This window comes from Eriocheir sinensis, chromosome 1 (assembly GCF_024679095.1).
Source record: "Eriocheir sinensis breed Jianghai 21 chromosome 1, ASM2467909v1, whole genome shotgun sequence".
NCBI lineage: Eukaryota > Metazoa > Arthropoda > Malacostraca > Decapoda > Varunidae > Eriocheir > Eriocheir sinensis.
The window spans coordinates 13797944-13816476 of record NC_066509.1 but is presented as its reverse complement, the minus strand read 5'-3'; the positions used below and the strand labels follow the sequence as shown (position 1 = coordinate 13816476).

The 18533-nt window shown below is 40.1% G+C and overlaps 1 protein-coding gene and 1 long non-coding RNA gene across 9 annotated transcripts in view; one reads left to right on the top strand and one right to left on the bottom strand.

The window, feature by feature from the left end:
• The window catches only part of LOC126995228 (protein amalgam-like), a 79396-nt gene that overhangs the window by 42351 nt on the left and 18512 nt on the right, over window positions 1-18533 (bottom strand). For 2 of the 8 annotated variants that reach the window (XM_050854641.1, XM_050854671.1), the window contains one exon: window positions 11380-11652. The exons of 1 other annotated variant lie outside the window; for it this stretch is intronic. In XM_050854641.1, coding sequence (XP_050710598.1) covers window positions 11380-11437 — 58 coding nt within the window. In that variant the 5' untranslated portion in view covers window positions 11438-11652. Of the gene's footprint in view, window positions 1-11379; window positions 11653-17176; window positions 17352-18533 lie in introns of those variants that run through there. 5 more of the 8 variants (XM_050854660.1, XM_050854682.1, XM_050854650.1 and 2 more) reach the window with 4 other exon arrangements.
• Window positions 1494-2146, top strand: LOC126995245 (uncharacterized). Its single transcript, XR_007750142.1, has 3 exons — window positions 1494-1546; window positions 1724-1855; window positions 2092-2146. It is a non-coding gene; the product is annotated as an uncharacterized LOC126995245 (long non-coding RNA).

The window sequence follows — 18533 nt, the reverse complement described above, 5'->3', positions numbered from 1 at the left end:
TGAGCAGCGGGCCTTTTTTTTATTCTTTTCTTTACGCCCTTGAGCTGTCTCCTTAGCTGTAAAAAAATAAATAAATAAATAAATAAATAAAAGGGAAAAAAACTCAGCTTCGAAACTGCTGCCACGCATTCAGAATCAGGCTTTTAGGGTCCTGGAAGACGTAAAGGGAGGGAAAGTTTTATGGTGGGAAGAATGACAGACCAAGTGATGGGCAGGTATTAAAGGTGCAAAGTAAGAGGAAAGACTGGCTGTGAAGGGAAGAGCTCAGAATTGACGAAGGTGGTGAGAATGGAGTGCAAAGGGTAAGGGAAGGCGCTGTAGGCATTGTTCAGGGAAAGGAAGGCGGGGAAAGAGATCGGAGAAAAGGTGATTGGGTGACTACAGGTAAAGATAAGTGATATAAAGATAAAATGCAGCGAGGAGAGTGGATGGAATGCGTTGCTGAGTTGGGAAGAAGAGAGAGAGATTGGAAGATGCGATGGTGATGGAAGAAGTGAAAAAAGGTGACGAGTGTTTTGGTTAGACTAGTTGGGAGGCTACAGAGAAAAGCAAGTGATATGGGAATGAAGTAGAAATGAATGCAGCGAGGATAGTGGATGGAATGCGTTGGTGAGTTAGGAAGAAGAGAGAGAGAGTGGAAGATGCGATGGTGATGGAAGAAGTAAGGAAAAGAGGTAACGAGAATCTTGGTTAGACTAGTTGAAAGGCTACAGAGAAAGGCAAGTGACATGGGAATAATGTAGAAATTAATGAATGCAGGGATGATAGTAAGTGGAAACCGTTGTGGAGTTGGGAAGAAGAGAGTGGAAGCTGCGGTGGTGATGGAAGTGGTGAGAAAAGGTGACGAGGGTTTTGGTTAGACTAGTTGGGAGGCTACAGAGAATCAAGTGAAGAGGAGGCAAATGGTGTTACAAGGTTATCAGAGTAAGGTGGTGTTGGAATGAACGTAAGGAGGAAAGGAGGTGAAATAGGCGGTTGGGTTCAGTAATAGGGGAAGCCGGAGAAGAGAAGAGGAGTTATTTGGTGGAAGTAGGAAGACTGGATGGGCAAAAGGGTAGAATAGGTGCGAGGCTACGGAGAAAAGCAAGTCATGTTGGAATGAATGCAGTGAAGAAGTAAAAGGAGCTATTAGGTTGTCGGGGTTAGGTGATGTTGGAATGAATGCAGTGAAGAAGTAAAAGGAGCTGTTAGGTTGTCGGGGTTAAGTGATGTTGGAATGAATGCAGTGAAGAAGCAAAAGGAGCTGTTAGGTTGTCGGGGTTAAGTGATGTTGGAATGAATGCAGTGAAGAAGTAAAAGGAGCTATTAGGTTGTCGGGGTTAAGTGATGTAGGAATGAATGCAGTGACGAAGTAAAAAGGAGCTATTAGGTTGTCGGGGTTAGGTGATGTTGGAATGAATGAAGTGAAGAAGTAAAAGGAGCTATTAGGTTGTCGGGGTTAGGTCATGTTGGAATGAATGCAGTGAAGGAGTAAAAAGAGCTATTAGGTTGTCGGGGTTAAGTGATGTTGGAATGAATGCAGTGAAGAAGTAAAAGGAGCTATTAGGTTGTCGGGGTTAAGTGATGTTGGAATGAATGCAGTGAAGAAGCAAAAGGAGCTATTAGGTTGTCGGGGTTAGGTGATGTTGGAATGAATGCAGTGAAGAAGCAAAAGGAGCTATTAGGTTGTCGGGGTTAAGTGATGTTGGAATGAATGCAGTGAAGAAGCAAAAGGAGCTATTAGGTTGTCGGGGTTAAGTGATGTTGGAATGAATGCAGTGAAGAAGTAAAAGGAGCTATTAGGTTGTCGGGGTTAAGTGATGTTGGAATGAATGCAGTGAAGAAGTAAAAGGAGCTATTAGGTTGTCGGGGTTAAGTGATGTTGGAATGAATGCAGTGAAGAAGCAAAAGGAGCTATTAGGTTGTCGGGGTTAAGTGATGTTGGAATGAATGCAGTGAAGGAGTAAAAAGAGCTATTAGGTTGTCGGGGTTAAGTGATGTTGGAATGAATGCAGTGAAGAAGTAAAAGGAGCTATTAGGTTGTCGGGGTTAGGTGATGTTGGAATGATTGCAGTGAAGAAGTAAAAGGAGCTATTAGGTTGTCGGGGTTAGGTGATGTTGGAATGAATGCAGTGAAGAAGTAAAAGGAGCTATTAGGTTGTCGGGGTTAAGTGATGTTGGAATGAATGCAGTGAAGAAGTAAAAGGAGCTGTTAGGTTGTCGGGGTTAGGTGATGTTGGAATATAGTGAGGATACGAGGTGAAGCAGCATGGTGGGTTACGGAATAAGAGAAATAGTGAATAGAAATGAAGTGGAGTTATTTTGTGAAGGTAGGAAGACTGGACGGGCAAGAGGCAGAGGCCGACGTGGGTGTTATTAAGGCGTAAAACGTGACGACAGGCGTAAGGGAGCACGTAGGCGTGAACACTATTGGTGATGTTTAGCACAACTCTAATTATAATGTATAAATTCAGTTTCAGGACGTTCATAATTACACATATAATTAATTACTGTAATTACGGCAATGTATGGACGTGGCGATGTCATTAGTGTCGTACATGGTAAATGGAACACACACACACACACACACACACACACAAGCATATCATGTGAATAAATGTATTGCCTTACGTGTGTGTGTGTGTGTGTGTGTGTGTGTGTGTGTGTGTGTGTGTGTCCCATCCACCATGTCCGAGGCTAATGACATATCCACGTGCATGCATTACGGTCGTTACAGTTATCTACGTCAGAATCGAAACAGGTAGGTAATAAATTTCGCACACGCCTTACTGACCCGCATTTTTCAACTCCCTTAGTCTCTGTATGGCTCAACTTTTCTTCTTTATTACGGTGTAGGAGAAAGGCCAAGGCCGAAACGAAATAAAAAGAAACAAGCCCGCAGCAAACTGCCATGCATACCAGGCAAAAGACAGCGATCATATACAGTTTCGGAGGTGTCGTGATGCTCCCCTCAAAAGCGTTTAATTTGCAGGAAAGTGTCATGTTATTTCTTATCACCTGTAGTCATGAAAGGGGCTTGGTTGCGGTATTGCCACTGCGGACTGGTTCCAAAGTCCAAAGCACTCAAACCAAACTATACTGTCATACTGGGCAGGTTTTCTACTCAGCACCCGACACTAAACAGATTTCATATACTTTTCTGTTAACGTCTGTATGAGCACCACACTCTATACAATAAATATTCGTACTTTTTCGTATTTGATTTAGGAGAATACAAACCCGCTGCCTTACCAAAGTGTACTCTCATTATTGCACAGGTTTATGACTCAACACCCGATACTATAGAGATTTCCTGTATAGTTTTCTCAAATTTGTTAACATCTGTATGAAGAGCAAACTCTACACGATAAAGTTTCGTCGCCGTTGGTATTTGGTTCAAGAGCTTATGCACTCGCTGCCTTGGGTTCTGGGGCGGGTTCTTAACTGTCTGTAGGCGTTTGAGACACCGTATCGGCGCAATTTAGGGGGAAGCAGCGCTCGATTGTTATTAGTTGAATCGTTATAGCCAGGCACCGATGTTATCCCGCGTGTGACAAGTCCGCCGGGAAGCCATTTGAGTCGTACCCACACGTATACTTATTACTGTTATCTAAATGGAAATCGGGGTAAAGAATTAATTTATACAACACCTCACGTGAAAATTTAATCTTTTTTGTTTGCAATTCTAATATCGCTCGTCCTCTCGCCCTATGTAATATATTACTATTATTCGTACAATTATAATCTTAATTATTATCATCAATATTATTGTTATTATTATTACTATCATATGTTTTACAGTATGTTTCATAGGGTCATATTTTGTAACTCTAAAATCATTTGAACTGTCCCCCGAGGGATTATAATGTTACTGTTGTTACTATTATTATTATTATTATTATTATTATTATTATTATTATTATTATTATTATTATTATTATTATTATTATTATTATTGCTTGTATTATTATTATTATTATTATTATTATTATTATTATTATTATTATTATTATTGCTTGTATTGTTATTATTATTATTATTATTATTATTATTATTATTATTGTTATCATTATTATTATTATTATTATTATTATTATTATTATTATTATTATTATTATTATTATTATTGTTATTATTATTATTATTATTATTATTATTATTATTATTATTATTATTATTATTATTATTATTATTATTATTGTTATTATTATTATTATTATTATTATTATTATTATTATTATTATTATTATTATTATTATTATTATTATTATTATTATTATTATTATTATTATTATTATTATTATTATTATTGGTGGTAGTAGTAGTAGTAGTAGTAGTAGTAGTAGTAGTAGTAGTAGTAGTAGTAGTAGTAGTAGTAGTAGTGGTAGTAGGAGCAGCAGAAGCAGTAGTAGAAGTAGAAGTAGTAGTAGTAGTGGTAGCAGCAGTAGTAGTACTGATAAAGGTAGTTGTAGTAGCAGTAATGGTGGTAGGCGTTTCATGTTTTCATGCAACACGTACAGTGTTGTGTTTTTAGACTTCCGTTCGTTAAATGTGCAAAAGTTAGCGCCGTTCGCGTCCTGCATCGCAATCATTTAGCGTGTAATAAGGCCGGAACTATTGCCCGCGATAAATTATGCATCTGCTTAAAAGGCTAATGCGACGTTCATACATCGAGCACGCACGCCGATGTGGAATGGACGGGTGCACATTACAGTGGTGCTGATGATGACGACGATAGCAGTATGATGAAGGCATAATGATGATGACGAAGAGAGTAGGAAAAGGGTTATTAATGACCAGATAATGTTTCTGTTGTTAATTAATGATGGTGATAAGAGGGAGGAGGAGGAGGAGGAGGTAAAGTTGGGGGCATAGGCTAAGGCTGTGTGCCTAGCCTCGGTGCTCATCTCCGTCATATTGACCCTTGAATCTGTGGCTGGAAATAACCCATTACAACGGGGCAGTGCTGGTGTGGCATTCGGGTTACCACAGTTTACTTCCCCAAGTACACACCTATTCATCAACCATCCCGAAAGGGAGAATGGACAGCTGAGTGGGCTGTGTGCTGACTGCCCTGGTCGAGGTCCAAACCCAGATTCACGGATTCGTAGCTATTAGTGCTAACCACTTCATCACGGAGGTACGAGGAGAAGGATGAAGAAGAAGAAGAAGAAGAAGAAGAAGAAGAAGAAGAAGAAGAAGAAGAAGAAAAAGAAAAAGAAAAAGAAAAAGAAGAAGAAGAAGAAGAAAAGATTAAATTATATATAAAAGAAAAGAACAAAAAGAAAAACAAGGAGAGAAGGAAGAAAATATTGAGAGGGAGATTACAGACACTATGACTGTAACGAACGTAAGAATACCTTATAACAACGATGATAATGATGACAGCAATATTAAGAATGGTCAAGAATTCCTCACACAAATCGCTGCCCATTAGTTCCTCTACCATCAACACACATCAACTTCAAACTTCTTGCTATCGATTTCTTTGTTACATCATCCTGCTGAGCACACTATGTTGATGACTTGTTACATTACAGTGATATATGCACGAACTTAAGTAACGCCTAATGACCTGTGGAAGTACCGTTAGGCGAGGAAAAGGAGAGAGAGAGGGAGAGTGGGTATGACTGAGGAGAAGGTGTTGGCTGTGGAGGAGAAAGTTGTAGGGTTTAACGAGGAGGTTGAGGGAGTTGAGGATGAATTTGTGATTGTGAAGGTTAAGCAGGGTGTTGTAAGGATTGATGAGGAAGTTGTGTGATTCATGAGAAAGTTATGAGTTATTAGGGGATGTTCTAAGGTTGAGGGACTGATGAGAATGTTGTGAAGAATAAGTAGGATGTTGTAGGGGTTGATGAGGAAGTTGTGGGATTGATGAAAAGGTTGTGGGGGTTCAGAAGTGTGAAATTGATGAGAAGGTTGTGACAGTTAAGAATGATGTTGTAGGGGTCGAGGAGGGGGTTGTGAGACTGATGAGAAGGCTGTAGGGGTTCAGGAGGTTGTTGAATTGGTGAGTAGGTTGTGGGGTTGATTAGGAGGTTGCGGGGCTTAGTTAGGAGTGCAAGAAAGTTGGTCTGGGCATGAATAAAAAAAAGACAACGAAGGCAATGTTAAACAATCGGTTGGGAGGGCAACAAATAATGATCGGGAACGAAAACTCGAGAGTAGAGAAATGCACATATCTAGGAGAAACAATTAGTGCAAATCCAACCCGCGACAAATAAATCAGAAAGAGAATATTAAAAGGGTGCAGCGCTTTTGTAATAGGTACAGAAATGTCATAAAGAGGAAGGTATACTTTTCCCTGAAGAGAAAGCAGTACAGTCAATGTATCCTGCCAGTCCTAACATACGATTCAGAAATTTGGCGTCTCACAAAAGATTTAAAGAGACAGCTACGAAGCACACAAGTACGAATATGATTAGAGAAGAGACCAAGGCTGGATATTCTAACGCCTATCAAGAATAAGAAGTGGACTTGGGCAGGCCATATGTAGAGAACTGATAAGAGCTGGACAACCAAAGTAACACTGAATGGCAACTCGGAATTTGTAGAAGTTAGGACAGAGAGAAAACCCGGTGGAGAGACTATATTAGAGCAGTTTCTAGAGCAAGATGGAATACACAAACATCAGACAGAGAGGTCGGGAGCGATGGGAAAGTCCTTTCTCCTTCAGTGGAATAGTAATGGTTGAAGATGATGATGTACAGAAATGGAAAGGTTCTCTCTCTCTCTCTCTCTCTCTCTCTCTCTCTCTCTCTCTCTCTCTCTCTCTCTCTCTCTCTCTCTCTCTCTCTCTCATTCCCAAGAATTAAATAGGGGTCAGTAAATCTTTATATTCAACGGAAACAAAGAAATATAAAGAGGGAGTCACTCACACCCTAACACACATAAAATTATTATTATTATTATTATTATTATTATTATTATTATTATTATTATTATTATTATTATATTATCATTATTATTGTTATCATCATCATCATCATCATCATTACTACTACTACTACTATTACTACTTATACTACTACTTTTACTTTTCTCCTCCTCACTACCACCACCACCACCACCACCGTCACAATTAACATTACTGCAATCGCTACTGCACCCACACAACGACCTCTACTGCCACTCTTTTATCATCCTTGTAACAGTCATTATAATTAACGGGTCTAGGCTGCCTCCCATCCACCTTGGTTACGCTCCTTCCTCCCTCACCTCTCATTAGCCTGGATTTGTGGTCGTAATTACCGTTGGTCAAGAGGTATTGGGAAAAATCCATCATCAGCGCGGCTTTGTCCGGTAAATCGGCGAACGGGTCCCTCAAGAATGCAGTGTTTGGGCCGGTGTAATAGCTGGCTTCTGCGCTGCACGTCGGTTTCGCTATGTATGTAAGGCTGTTGGGGGATGTATTTCGCCTGTGTTATCATTATTACTCTTCTCCATCTTCTTATTATCATTACTACTATTACTGTTGTATTAAGCGCGGGTCATCTTAGATATTACTGTTGTGAGATATTGTACACATTCTCAAATGCCACTGTCCAACTTGTTCTTGTATTTCTTTCCCTCTTCCTCCTCCTCTTTCTCCTCCTCCATTTCCCTCTTCTTCATATGATTGCTATAATCTATTTAAACGAACTGTTCCTCTGGCACCTTGGCAGTATGTCAGGCCTCTCCTGATTAGCCGGATTCCTCTTTCGCTCTCTTGAAGGTTGTCTGTTGTAGCTCACCTCTTACACAAGGATGACAGTTGTGGTTGACACCATCACACTGACAAGTGATTGGGGAACATACATAGGTTTGTAAAGGACAGTAAAAAAAAAGATTTATGACGAGTATAGGTGAAAGAAAAGCTCGAAAATGTTTATCACTATTTAAATATCAGTCATTTGCAAGATTTATTGAACTAGTATAAAAATGAATCGCTTCACTTTATAAAGAGAAGTCTCCTGGACACGACTGTATAATCATATTACAAATATAATGCGATATGGCATAAAATTTGAATAATTTATAATAACATGTAATTTACTGATTCACAGCGGGCCGCGCTTTGACGTGGAGACACTGGCTGCTGCCTGCTGGCTATTACGACATAGATAACATATAAACATGTACTTTAATCGTGTCACATGGTGGACGCATTATACATTTTGATAGTTAAGGGAACGAATCAGAAGCAAAACTAAGTGTACCAGCAGAGGTTATGGCGTGTACTGACACCCCGGAGTGTTCCCATTACCTAACATGGAGGCCACTTAGTAAGGCAAATGCGGCTGGCTTTGTCCGTAGAGTTTGCCACGTCACTGCCAAGGCAATGCTCTGTCTGTAACGAAATATTTGCCTGCAGGTATGGAAATGTGGTGGCAGTTTGGTGGAAATCAGGATGAAAAACCTGCAGAACAGTCTGCTGGTGCTAAATGTGGCAGGAGATATCCAGAGACTCTAGGCTGGTGAACTACGTAAAGGTTAACATTTCGTGTATATCACAGAGTTTATTACGCAGGCTTCATAAGGTTGTTGGTAACTGCGTAGCAAATTGGAATGTTGTTTTGTCACTAAATACTAACATGTGGACGACGAGTGACGCTGCTGCTTCTTCTAGTAGTAGTAGTAGTATTAGTAGTAGTAGTAACAGTAGTAGTAGTAGTAGTAGTAGTAGTAGTCGTAGTAGTAGTAGTAGTAGTAGTAGTAGTAGTAGTAGTAGTAGTAGTAGTAGTAGTAGTAGTACTTATGGTCCAAGTATTTTGGAGCTGTTCTCTCAAGTATACTGATCATAATTTCTTTAATTTTCGTTTAAACGAGTTTTGACAATGATTGTTGAGCCTAACTGTGCACACCGTGACTGTACTTCTTGTATAAAAAGCCTGCCAAGACAAACAATAAAACAGAATGTAGCACGAAAACAAAAAAAATAGTATATGATTGACAGACAACCACCATGGCAGCGGAACAGGTATCCAGCCAATCAGGAAAGGCTTGACACACGCCGATTAGGTGGCGGAGGAACACTTCGCTTGAACAGACTGCGGTAGTGTGTAATATTTGTTATCAGGCACGTCATTGTTATTAGTTGTTATTGCTGTTGTTGATCATCATCACCTTCTTATTCTTATTCTTATTATTATTACTGTCATTATTAATATTTTACTTATCGATATAATTAGTCATATTACTTGTTAATCTAAGTTTCCCGAGGTTGTTGCTTCAAACGCTGCTTTTAACGAGACAACATTCTCTTCACTTGGGATGTTTCTCTAAAGGAGGCATTAAAGACGAAACAATATGTCCGCTGAGTGGCAATATATTAATGCACACGGATGCGGATTAAACTAACCTTTTATTTATACCTTAAAGGCTCAGCCCACACGTGACTCAGTTATATGATATTAAATTATCTCCTTCGGTAAAAGGTTTAATTAATACTCATCCCCACACAGCTGTCAGTATAAACAAATGTATTCTTTACAAACTTTTTCATGAATTTACTTTGATAAACAATGATTTAGGTTACATCAGCCGTTTCTAGAATATGAACCTTTCATTCACTACTACTACTACTACTACTACTACTACTACTACTACTACTACCACTACTACTCCTACCACTACTATCACCACCACATCACGTACTACTACTACTACTACTACTACTGCTACTACTACTACAACTACAACCTCTCCTACTATTACAAGGAGGCACGAACCAACAAAAAAACCTTCTCCCACAAACACCGCGTTACACTGATCACCAATACCCTGCTCATGAAGAACGGGAGGCGAAAAATCTTGAAAATGAAAACGCTGTCGTGATAATCACCGTAGATAAGTCCCCCCGTCCCTACCCACACACGAACACACGCACACACACACACACACACACACACACACACACACACACACACACACACACACACACACAATTCTCATGAAACACTTTAGTCATAATACACAGAAATATAATGAATGGATAAACTTCATAGGAAAGCAGGAGTACAGACCAGGAACAGTTTAATTTGAAGGTTATGAGAAGAAACTGCATAACGAGTCAAGGTAAATGGCAAAATACAAACTAACAAATATAATGAAAAATAAACTATCAAATAAACAGTGCTAGGGATTGGCTGGAAAGCTTCATTGAGGGGAAAAAACGCAAGAAGGAAAAATCACAACTTCCCTTCTTCGGTACAATATTATTATTACACCTGAGGGAACAGAAAAAAAAAAGAAATAAATCCCGCTGTCTTTACCGAGAGAAAGAAAATCACAATTAATGGGGGTACTTAAAAGATATATTGTGAGGGTTCTTAATCGTTAATACAAAGAGAACAAAAGATAATAAAACGGCGTCCATGCTAATCTTCGGAAAATACCCGAGGGGACACGAGAGTATAAATATATGCTGCCATCCCTGCAAGAAGAGGCGCATAAAGGCAAGAGAGGAAGGCTTTTTAATACCTCACAAAAAAAGAGGAAAGACTGCATTCATCAAATTCTTCGTAAAATACTTGAACGTCTCCAACAGAGGAAAGGATAAAATCATTGTCTTTACTGAAAAAAAAAGAAAATAGAGGCACAGAAAAGACAGAATACGAGGGCTCTTAACTGCTTATGATAGGGTATAATTTTTGTAATTAAGGGACGAAGAACGCTGAATTTTGTGTAATAAGTGGAAGACGGGAAACACTTTCGCTGCGACAGTGTACACCATTAACCTTTTTTCTCCTCCCGCCATCACCGTTCCCCTCCTCATCGCCCCTTGACGTGGGAGGGTCCAGAGCGAGTTGATGCTTATTATGAAATGTTAACGAGGCGATACTAAACAACAACATTTATTACCTCGTGCATTAATGAAATTCATGAAACAAAATGCACTACAAAAGTATAAATCACTAGCATTGCAGAATTATTTATTAAAATGAGGGGAAATGATATTAAGCTCGATCCAGACTTAAAAAAAATATAGGGAAATAACGACTGAGACAACAAACAAACAAAAAACAAACAATTACAGTAACTTAGGAACTTCTGAAAAGGGGTCAGAATACTTTAGAATCGAATCTCTTTTGGGTGAAACAAAAATGTCTGAAGAATGAAAAACAGTGAGGTGTACAAACTCAAATTCAGTGGAGTAAATTAGGAGCACAGGTAGAAGATTAGAGGATAAGCTAATAACGCTTTAAGGTAGTATATAATAAGTCAAAGCAAACTCAAAGAAAAAATCAAAATAAAACAAAAAACTAGAGATACAAAACACTTAAAATCAAACACGTAAACTAAAAGGGACTAAAGTAAAATAAAAATGCATATATACACACACGCCCACAACAAAAAAAAACTTTCCAATCAAGATTACTAAGCCGTGGGATCATGCAGGTGAGCAGTGTTTGGGTTTACCTTGAGGGGCGAGGAGCAGCAAGGGAGTGAGGCCCACCCAACAGAGGCTATGCTTCATCCTGGCGGGGCAGGGGGCACTGGGAGACGGGAATGGCGTGAGGGGTCCGGGGATGAAAAGGGCCGACCCGTGAAGTGGTTTAGCCTGGGTCTTCTGTGCTTCTTGCTCCTCGTTCTCCTTTCCTTGGCACTGTAATTTTCTGGTTGTGAGTGGAGCTCCGGCAAATGTTCAGTGGTTATCCTTTTATCCTGTATTCATGGGGTTCATTCTGTGACCTTGGTTGGTTGGGAGACAACAAATTTTACGACTGAAATCACAAGGAAGAAAACGCTCCTTCGCTTACACTACACGTTACTGGTTGATATGTTTTTGCTTTTAAGGATCATTCTTTTTGGTGAGTATTTTTTTTATATAGAAATCACAACGAGGAAAACGTCACATATTGCCAGTTCTATTTTGGGCTAGGTCTCTGGCGCCATGTCTTCTTCGAACTGGTGAATAGGTCTGCGATTGATTTTGTTATAGACTATTTCTGTTCAACTGGAGACTTTGAATCCCAGAAAATCCTTCATACTCTTTCTTCTATCCCCAACACACACAACAATCAAACAAACAAACACACAATAATCTCTATCAGTATCTCGTTTTCCAGTTTTCTTTGACCTCTAAAATTAATTCATTCTTAAGTATATTCCTCTGTCATTTTTAAGGGAGCAGCGTCTTGGGAGCTATATTTTTTCCCCATACTACGAAAGATAATACAACTTGAAAATGAGGTGTGAAGACTAGCAAAAGCGGGTGACGCTGAAACAAAACAAACAATCGTAAATTAATTATTCTCCCCGATAAAAAATTCTCCCCGGATGAGCCCTCGGCATGCCCCTGTTGTAAAGAATGAATGTATGCATGTTTGGATTTGACTCTCTATCAGTATCTCCATATGTATAAACACACACACACACACACACACACACACACACACACACACACCCACACACACAGCAATACGTAAATACAAACACAGTGTTTGTACATATGAAACGAACAAAGGATGTTCCATACCCCGGGTTTATGTGCGATATCAATGGATTACTTTCATAGCTTTGCGGTGCTTTCTTGCTTGTTTGTTTGTTTGTTTGTTTGTTTGATTGATTGTTTGTGCGTGTGTGTGTGTGTGTGTGTGTGTGTGTGTGTGTGTGTGTGTGTGTGTGTGTGTGTGTGTGTGTGTGTGTGTGTGTGTGTGTGTGTGTGTGTGTGTGTGTGTGTGTGTGTGTGTGCGCGCGTTTTCGTGATATTTGAGTTTTAGATCTGCTTTTTATCACTTTGAATGTATTTACGCTTCGTTTATGACATTTTCGTCCAGGTTTGTGATCCATCCGCCTCGACCATTCGTCGCACAGGTTATTCCCGCCCGGCGCCGCGCCGCTCGTGTTACCTGTCCTTAAAGGTGAGGATCCAGGGGTGTTTACCTCGCCACGAAACGGACCCATTCTTAAACTAGGAAGCCCTAAGACTGTTGCTGCTGTTGTTGTTGCTGCTGCTGCTGCTGCTGGTACTGCTACTACTACTACTACTACTACTGCTTCTACTGCTACTACTACTACTACTACTTCTGATACTACTACTACTACTACTACTACTACCACTACTACTTCTACTACAACTACTACTACTACTACTACTACTACTACTACTACTACTACTACTTTTTTTTCTTCTGCGTCGTGGCCTATTGCGCGGGTAGGCTTCTTTCCGGTGGATCCTGATTGTCGGCCCAAGGAACTACTACTACTACTACTACTACTACTACTACTACTACTACTACTACTACTACTACTATTACTAATAACGAAAAATAAAAAAAAGAATAATAATACTGAATAAAAGTGGAGATGTTATTTAGTCAGTTAGATAGCTATTATTGATAATTTGTATGAGCCTTTTTATCAAGTGAATCAACTTTTTAATCTCTTGAACGTGGCGCCACTATAAAAAATTGACTGCGCCATGACGGGCTTGGGCAGACCACCAGGCCCCTGAAGAAAGCCTACTGGCGCTAGAGGCGGACACGTCTGGCTGCTTTCTATCTACTTGCATTACATCATCGGTAACATCAGCCATCACTTTGATACAACCAACGCCCTCCGCCCCACCTAAATCAATTTATAATCATATTTTCTTAAAACTTACACATACCCTGTCACCTAAAATCCTCTTCCTGCGGCCTGAATGCTCTCAATAGTCGTTCATCTGATTCGCTTGCACTGCGTTCTTTTGTTTCTGGTTGTTTCTGTTGAGGATTACCCGCGAGGCTCACGGGTCATGACGCACGCGGGGATCACAGCGCTGAATCAAGTCCGGGAAAATAAAACAAAAACACCTCAAACGGAATACTAACAACCGGAGTCACGGGACTATGAAAAATAACGGGCCGGGATGAAAGAGCAGGAGCAGCGACAGTAACGACATCACACGGTACGGATGGCTCGTAAACGTATAATTAAATATAATAGAAAACTATAATTACCTGCCTCCATAATTACCCCGCGTCAAAGTCACGGCAAATGTAATTATGAATGATCTCTCTGGGTGACGAATTATATAGACAATCTGGCGCGTCACCGACTAGGCTAAATGGAACCATCAGAGGGTATTTCATTCTCTAATTACGATTAATTCCGCCGAGGGAAGGTGGTGGGAGTATGATTATTAATTTTTCCCCCCAGAATGATTAGCCAAATGGGTTCGGTGTATGTCTGTGCTCCTAATATTGATGATTACATGCACCGACTATGATTTACTGCGGCTCTTCATCATTTTTTATCTGATGCAAATGTGAATATTTTCTTTATTTGCTTTCTTCCACACTTCGTTCATTTATATCGTTGCATTAGTTTCTTTACTCAATTGATGAAGGTATACAAATGACATGCCGATACCGTCATCATTTACGTGTGTGTGTGTGTGTGTGTGTGTGTGTGTGTGTGTTTCTTTTTTAGAGCAAGGGAGGCCGTTCAAGGGCAAAAACAAAAAAACATTAACAAAAGCGCCGGCTATATGCTGCTCCTACGAAAGAAAAGAGAACGAGAGGCCAGAAGAAAAGTCAGTTTCGGGCGGAGGGTGTCTTGATACTCTCAAAAAAGTTCATGTCGTAGGCAAGTGGGAATACAAATGAAGGATTGCTTTTCCAGAGTTTACCAGCGAAAGGGATAAAAGAATAAAGATGCTAGTTAACTCTTGCATAAGGTATTTGGATAGTATATGGATTAGAAAGAGTAGAAACTCGGGTGCAACGGGGGAGCGGGTATGGGGAAGGAATGGAGTTAGCAAGTTCAGAAGAGCAGTCAGTATAAAAATATCGGTAGAAGATAGACAGAGATGCAACATTGCGGCAGAATTTTAGAGGTAGAAGACTGCTAGTAAGAGGAGGAGAGTTGGAATCTACTCTCTTTAGCAGAGCTGTGTGTGTGGAGCCCTCCCCTCCTCCCCCTCACATGAGATGCATACTCCATACGAGGGCGAACAAGGTCCCTGTATACGGACAACATCTGAGAGGGGAAAAAGAACGGACGGAGACGATGCAGAACGTGTGTGTGTGTGTGTGTGTGTGTGTGTGTGTGTGTGTGTGTGTGTGTGTGTGTGTGTGTGTGTGTGTGTGTGTGTGTGTCCTCAGGGGTCCTATTGTGCCAGGTAGAGAGAAAATACAACTATCGCCAGTAATTCATCTTTATCTGGTCCTTTTTCCTCACAGTTTCACCTGGCAGGTTTATGCGAACACGTGTATATATGAGACAGTGTGCGTGTGTGTGTGTGTGTGTGTGTGTGTGTGTGTGTGTGTGTGTGTGTGTGTGTGTGCAGAGAGAGAGAGAGAGAGAGAGAGAGAGAGAGAGAGAGAGAAAGGAACAAATCCTTGGGAGCGGAAAATATGTCTGGACCGCAAAAAAAAAAAGGATAAAAATATATATGTGAGCGAAAAATACAGAAAAAAAAACGTATCCATTGAAAAAAATATTGCATAAAAAAGTTAGATGTGCAAGGAAACTATAGCAGAAAAGAAATAGCTAAAAAAAATAACAAATGTTCATGGAAGAATTGGAGAAAAAAAACAAAAAAAACGAATACACAAGAAATACATGAACACGAGATAAAAAAAAATGATGACGGACTCGCAAAAAACGAAGATAAAAAAAGGAATAAAAACTAATGGGCCGCCGTAACATGGAGTAATATTCTTTCCCATTTACCTCGCCAATCTATGAGGAAAAAAAAAAAAAAAACTGCGCAAAGATAAACGGCAGACAAAAAAAAAAAGAAAGCAATAAATAATTCCTTTCCCCTCGTTGCTCTGCCCACCTGATGAAGCAGAGGAAAAAAACGTAGGAAAATGTAAGAAAAAATAAAGTACAAAACTAAATAAACACAAATATACGTGGATACACATGAAGTTAATTACAATAAAGCTAATCCATTAACTCGCTTTCATAATTGGTCTGCTCACCCGAAGTAGTAATGAAGCAAGACAAACATACAAATATATACCAAGAAAATACGAAACAAAAGCCAAAACCCACAAGGATACACAAGGAAAGAAATAATAAATACAATGGATACAATGATACAATATAGAGACAATGGATAATGTTCCTTCTCTATTTACTTAGCCAACCCGAAGAGGCACAGCACGCAAGACAATAACTACGGAAATAAAATACCAAACGAAAGCATAAATACGCAATGATAAGGAAATACACGATAAATATACTGAAAAAAGCTGTCTCTATTGGTTACTTGGTCCCATCGATAAAAAATAAAAAAGATAGAAGGAAAAAAGTAAGAGAATACCATGCAAATAAAAAAAATACAACTGGAAATACACAACAGATACGCTGAATAAAAGCCCCTTCGTTGTCGCTTTGCCCCTCGATGATGCTCACGATCAAGGCAACACGGGGGAGGCAACGCAACAGAGCCCTCCATCAAGGCAGACTGATAGCAGACCAATAATACTGTCTTGTACCCGCGTCACGTCCTGTCTGGGGAAAATCCTGACCGGGGAAAAGGTATGAGCTGCGATGTCTAGCTGTGTGTCATCGTTCCTCACTCCCGCCTGTCTTCATGGACGAATTTAAAACTTTTATTTCGTGTCTGATGCGTAAAACGTCCTCCGACACTGTTTTCTCTCATATCTGCGAGTCTTTTTTTTTTCTCTCTCGTCTGAATGTTCACCTGTCACGAAGTATATTTCTAGCTTTGCCTTTTAAACCGGGATGCGTGAAAAAGATAGTTACTCGTATGTTAATTTCTCATGTTGTACAGTTTGATTTTTCTCTCTTCTCTTGTACTATGAAGGAAAAAAAGTCACCCTTCTAGTGAAAGAAAAAAAATAGTACTATCTCTCGCACTGCCAAAAATATTCTCTCTTCTTACATTGCCTAAAAATATCAGAAAAACTATCTCTTCTCGCTCTTCCGTCCCCTCAACATTCATCACTCTAAAAATGATGTGTTACTCCTCTCGAACTGTTTCAGAACTCTCTTTTTATATAAACTCTAAAATCTAAAAAAATAAATTGTCTCCTCTTGCACTGCCTAATATACGTATACAGATTACGGTCTCTTCTCGCATTTCTGTGTCTCTCCAATGTACTTTTATACACTCTACTCGGGGATTCGGCTTCAACTCTCCGGTGTCAACGCGCCATAAAAAATATGCTGTCCGACCTCGCAGGAAGTGTCACTTAGCACCACTTTGAGGACGTGAGGGAATATGAAGTGCCGGGTGACTCATTGCCGAGGTTACCATTTGGCAAGGAGTAGACAGATGCAAAAGATATCGAGCAACTAGAACCGGGAAACAGCGCGCCCTCAACACACGCGCCGGGGCCGGGAGCACGCGTCGGTACGTCCCTCCTCGAACACTGCACAAACGGCACTACCTTCCCGTCAGTCTTTGGCCTCATCCTCCCTCCGTCCCGGCCTGTTCCTTACCCTCCTCCTCCTCCTCCTCCTCTCTCGCTTCCTCTTCCTCTCCCCTGACACGACCGCCCACATCTCTCTCTCTCTCTCTCTCTCTCTCTCTCTCTCTCTCTCTCTCTCTCTCTCTCTCTCTCTCTCTCTCTCTCTCTCTCTCTCTCTCTACTATTATCACTTTTCCTATTCCTACTTTTCCTCCTTCACCTCCTTCTCCTCCTTTTCCTCCTCCTCGCAATAGACCAAGAGAGGACTCCTGATATCTGTTCTTTCTGTGCATTCCTCCTCCTCCTCTTCCTCTTCCTCCTTCTCCTACTCCTCCTCCTACTTCTATTACTTTTATCTTATTATCAAGTTAAAAGCAACACCCTATGACTCTCTCTCTCTCTCTCTCTCTCTCTCTCTCTCTCTCTCTCTCTCTCTGAAAGGGATAAAAATCAGCTGTAGCGAGAATGGAAAACCCATCTACGGTAATTGGCAAAGATTTTTATATTTGTTTATGGGGAAAAATAATGCTCGGAAAATATCACTAACCACTTTTTACGAACCATATATTTCTTTTCATTGCGAGCCAAAAAAGAAGTGAAAACAAAACAAAACAAAAAACAAACAAATCAGTGCAACTTTTTTCGCCTGCTCCACTTTGTTTTGTTTATCCTTTTTCCATCAATATTATCGTATCTATAAAGAATGTGAACAGAAAATGCAGACTCGTAACTGAAAGAGATTCTGAAGAAAAAAATTGGAATTCATAATTTTGGCCGTGCATTAGACCGGTCTTTTGCCTTTCATTTTTTGACGCTTTATCTTTTACATTTGGCACTTAGAGAGAGAGAGAGAGAGAGAGAGAGAGAGAGAGAGAGAGAGAGAGAGAGAGAGAGAGAGAGAGAGAGAGAGAGAGAGAGAGAGAGAGAGAGAGAGAGAGAGAGAGAGAGAGAGAGAGAGAGAGAGAGAGAGAGAGAGAGAGAGAGAGAGAGAGAAAATGGTAACTGAACTTGGGAATCCCACGAGGAATCAGAAAAAAAGTAATTCTCGAGTGATACGTGTCCTTGATTTGATCGTTTTAAAAGTGAGGTTAAAAAATGTAATGAAAACAAGAGTGTACTCGAAAAAAATAAGAGATCATATTCGATGACAACTACTTGACACACACACACACACACAGACACGAAGTTAAAATGGCACAA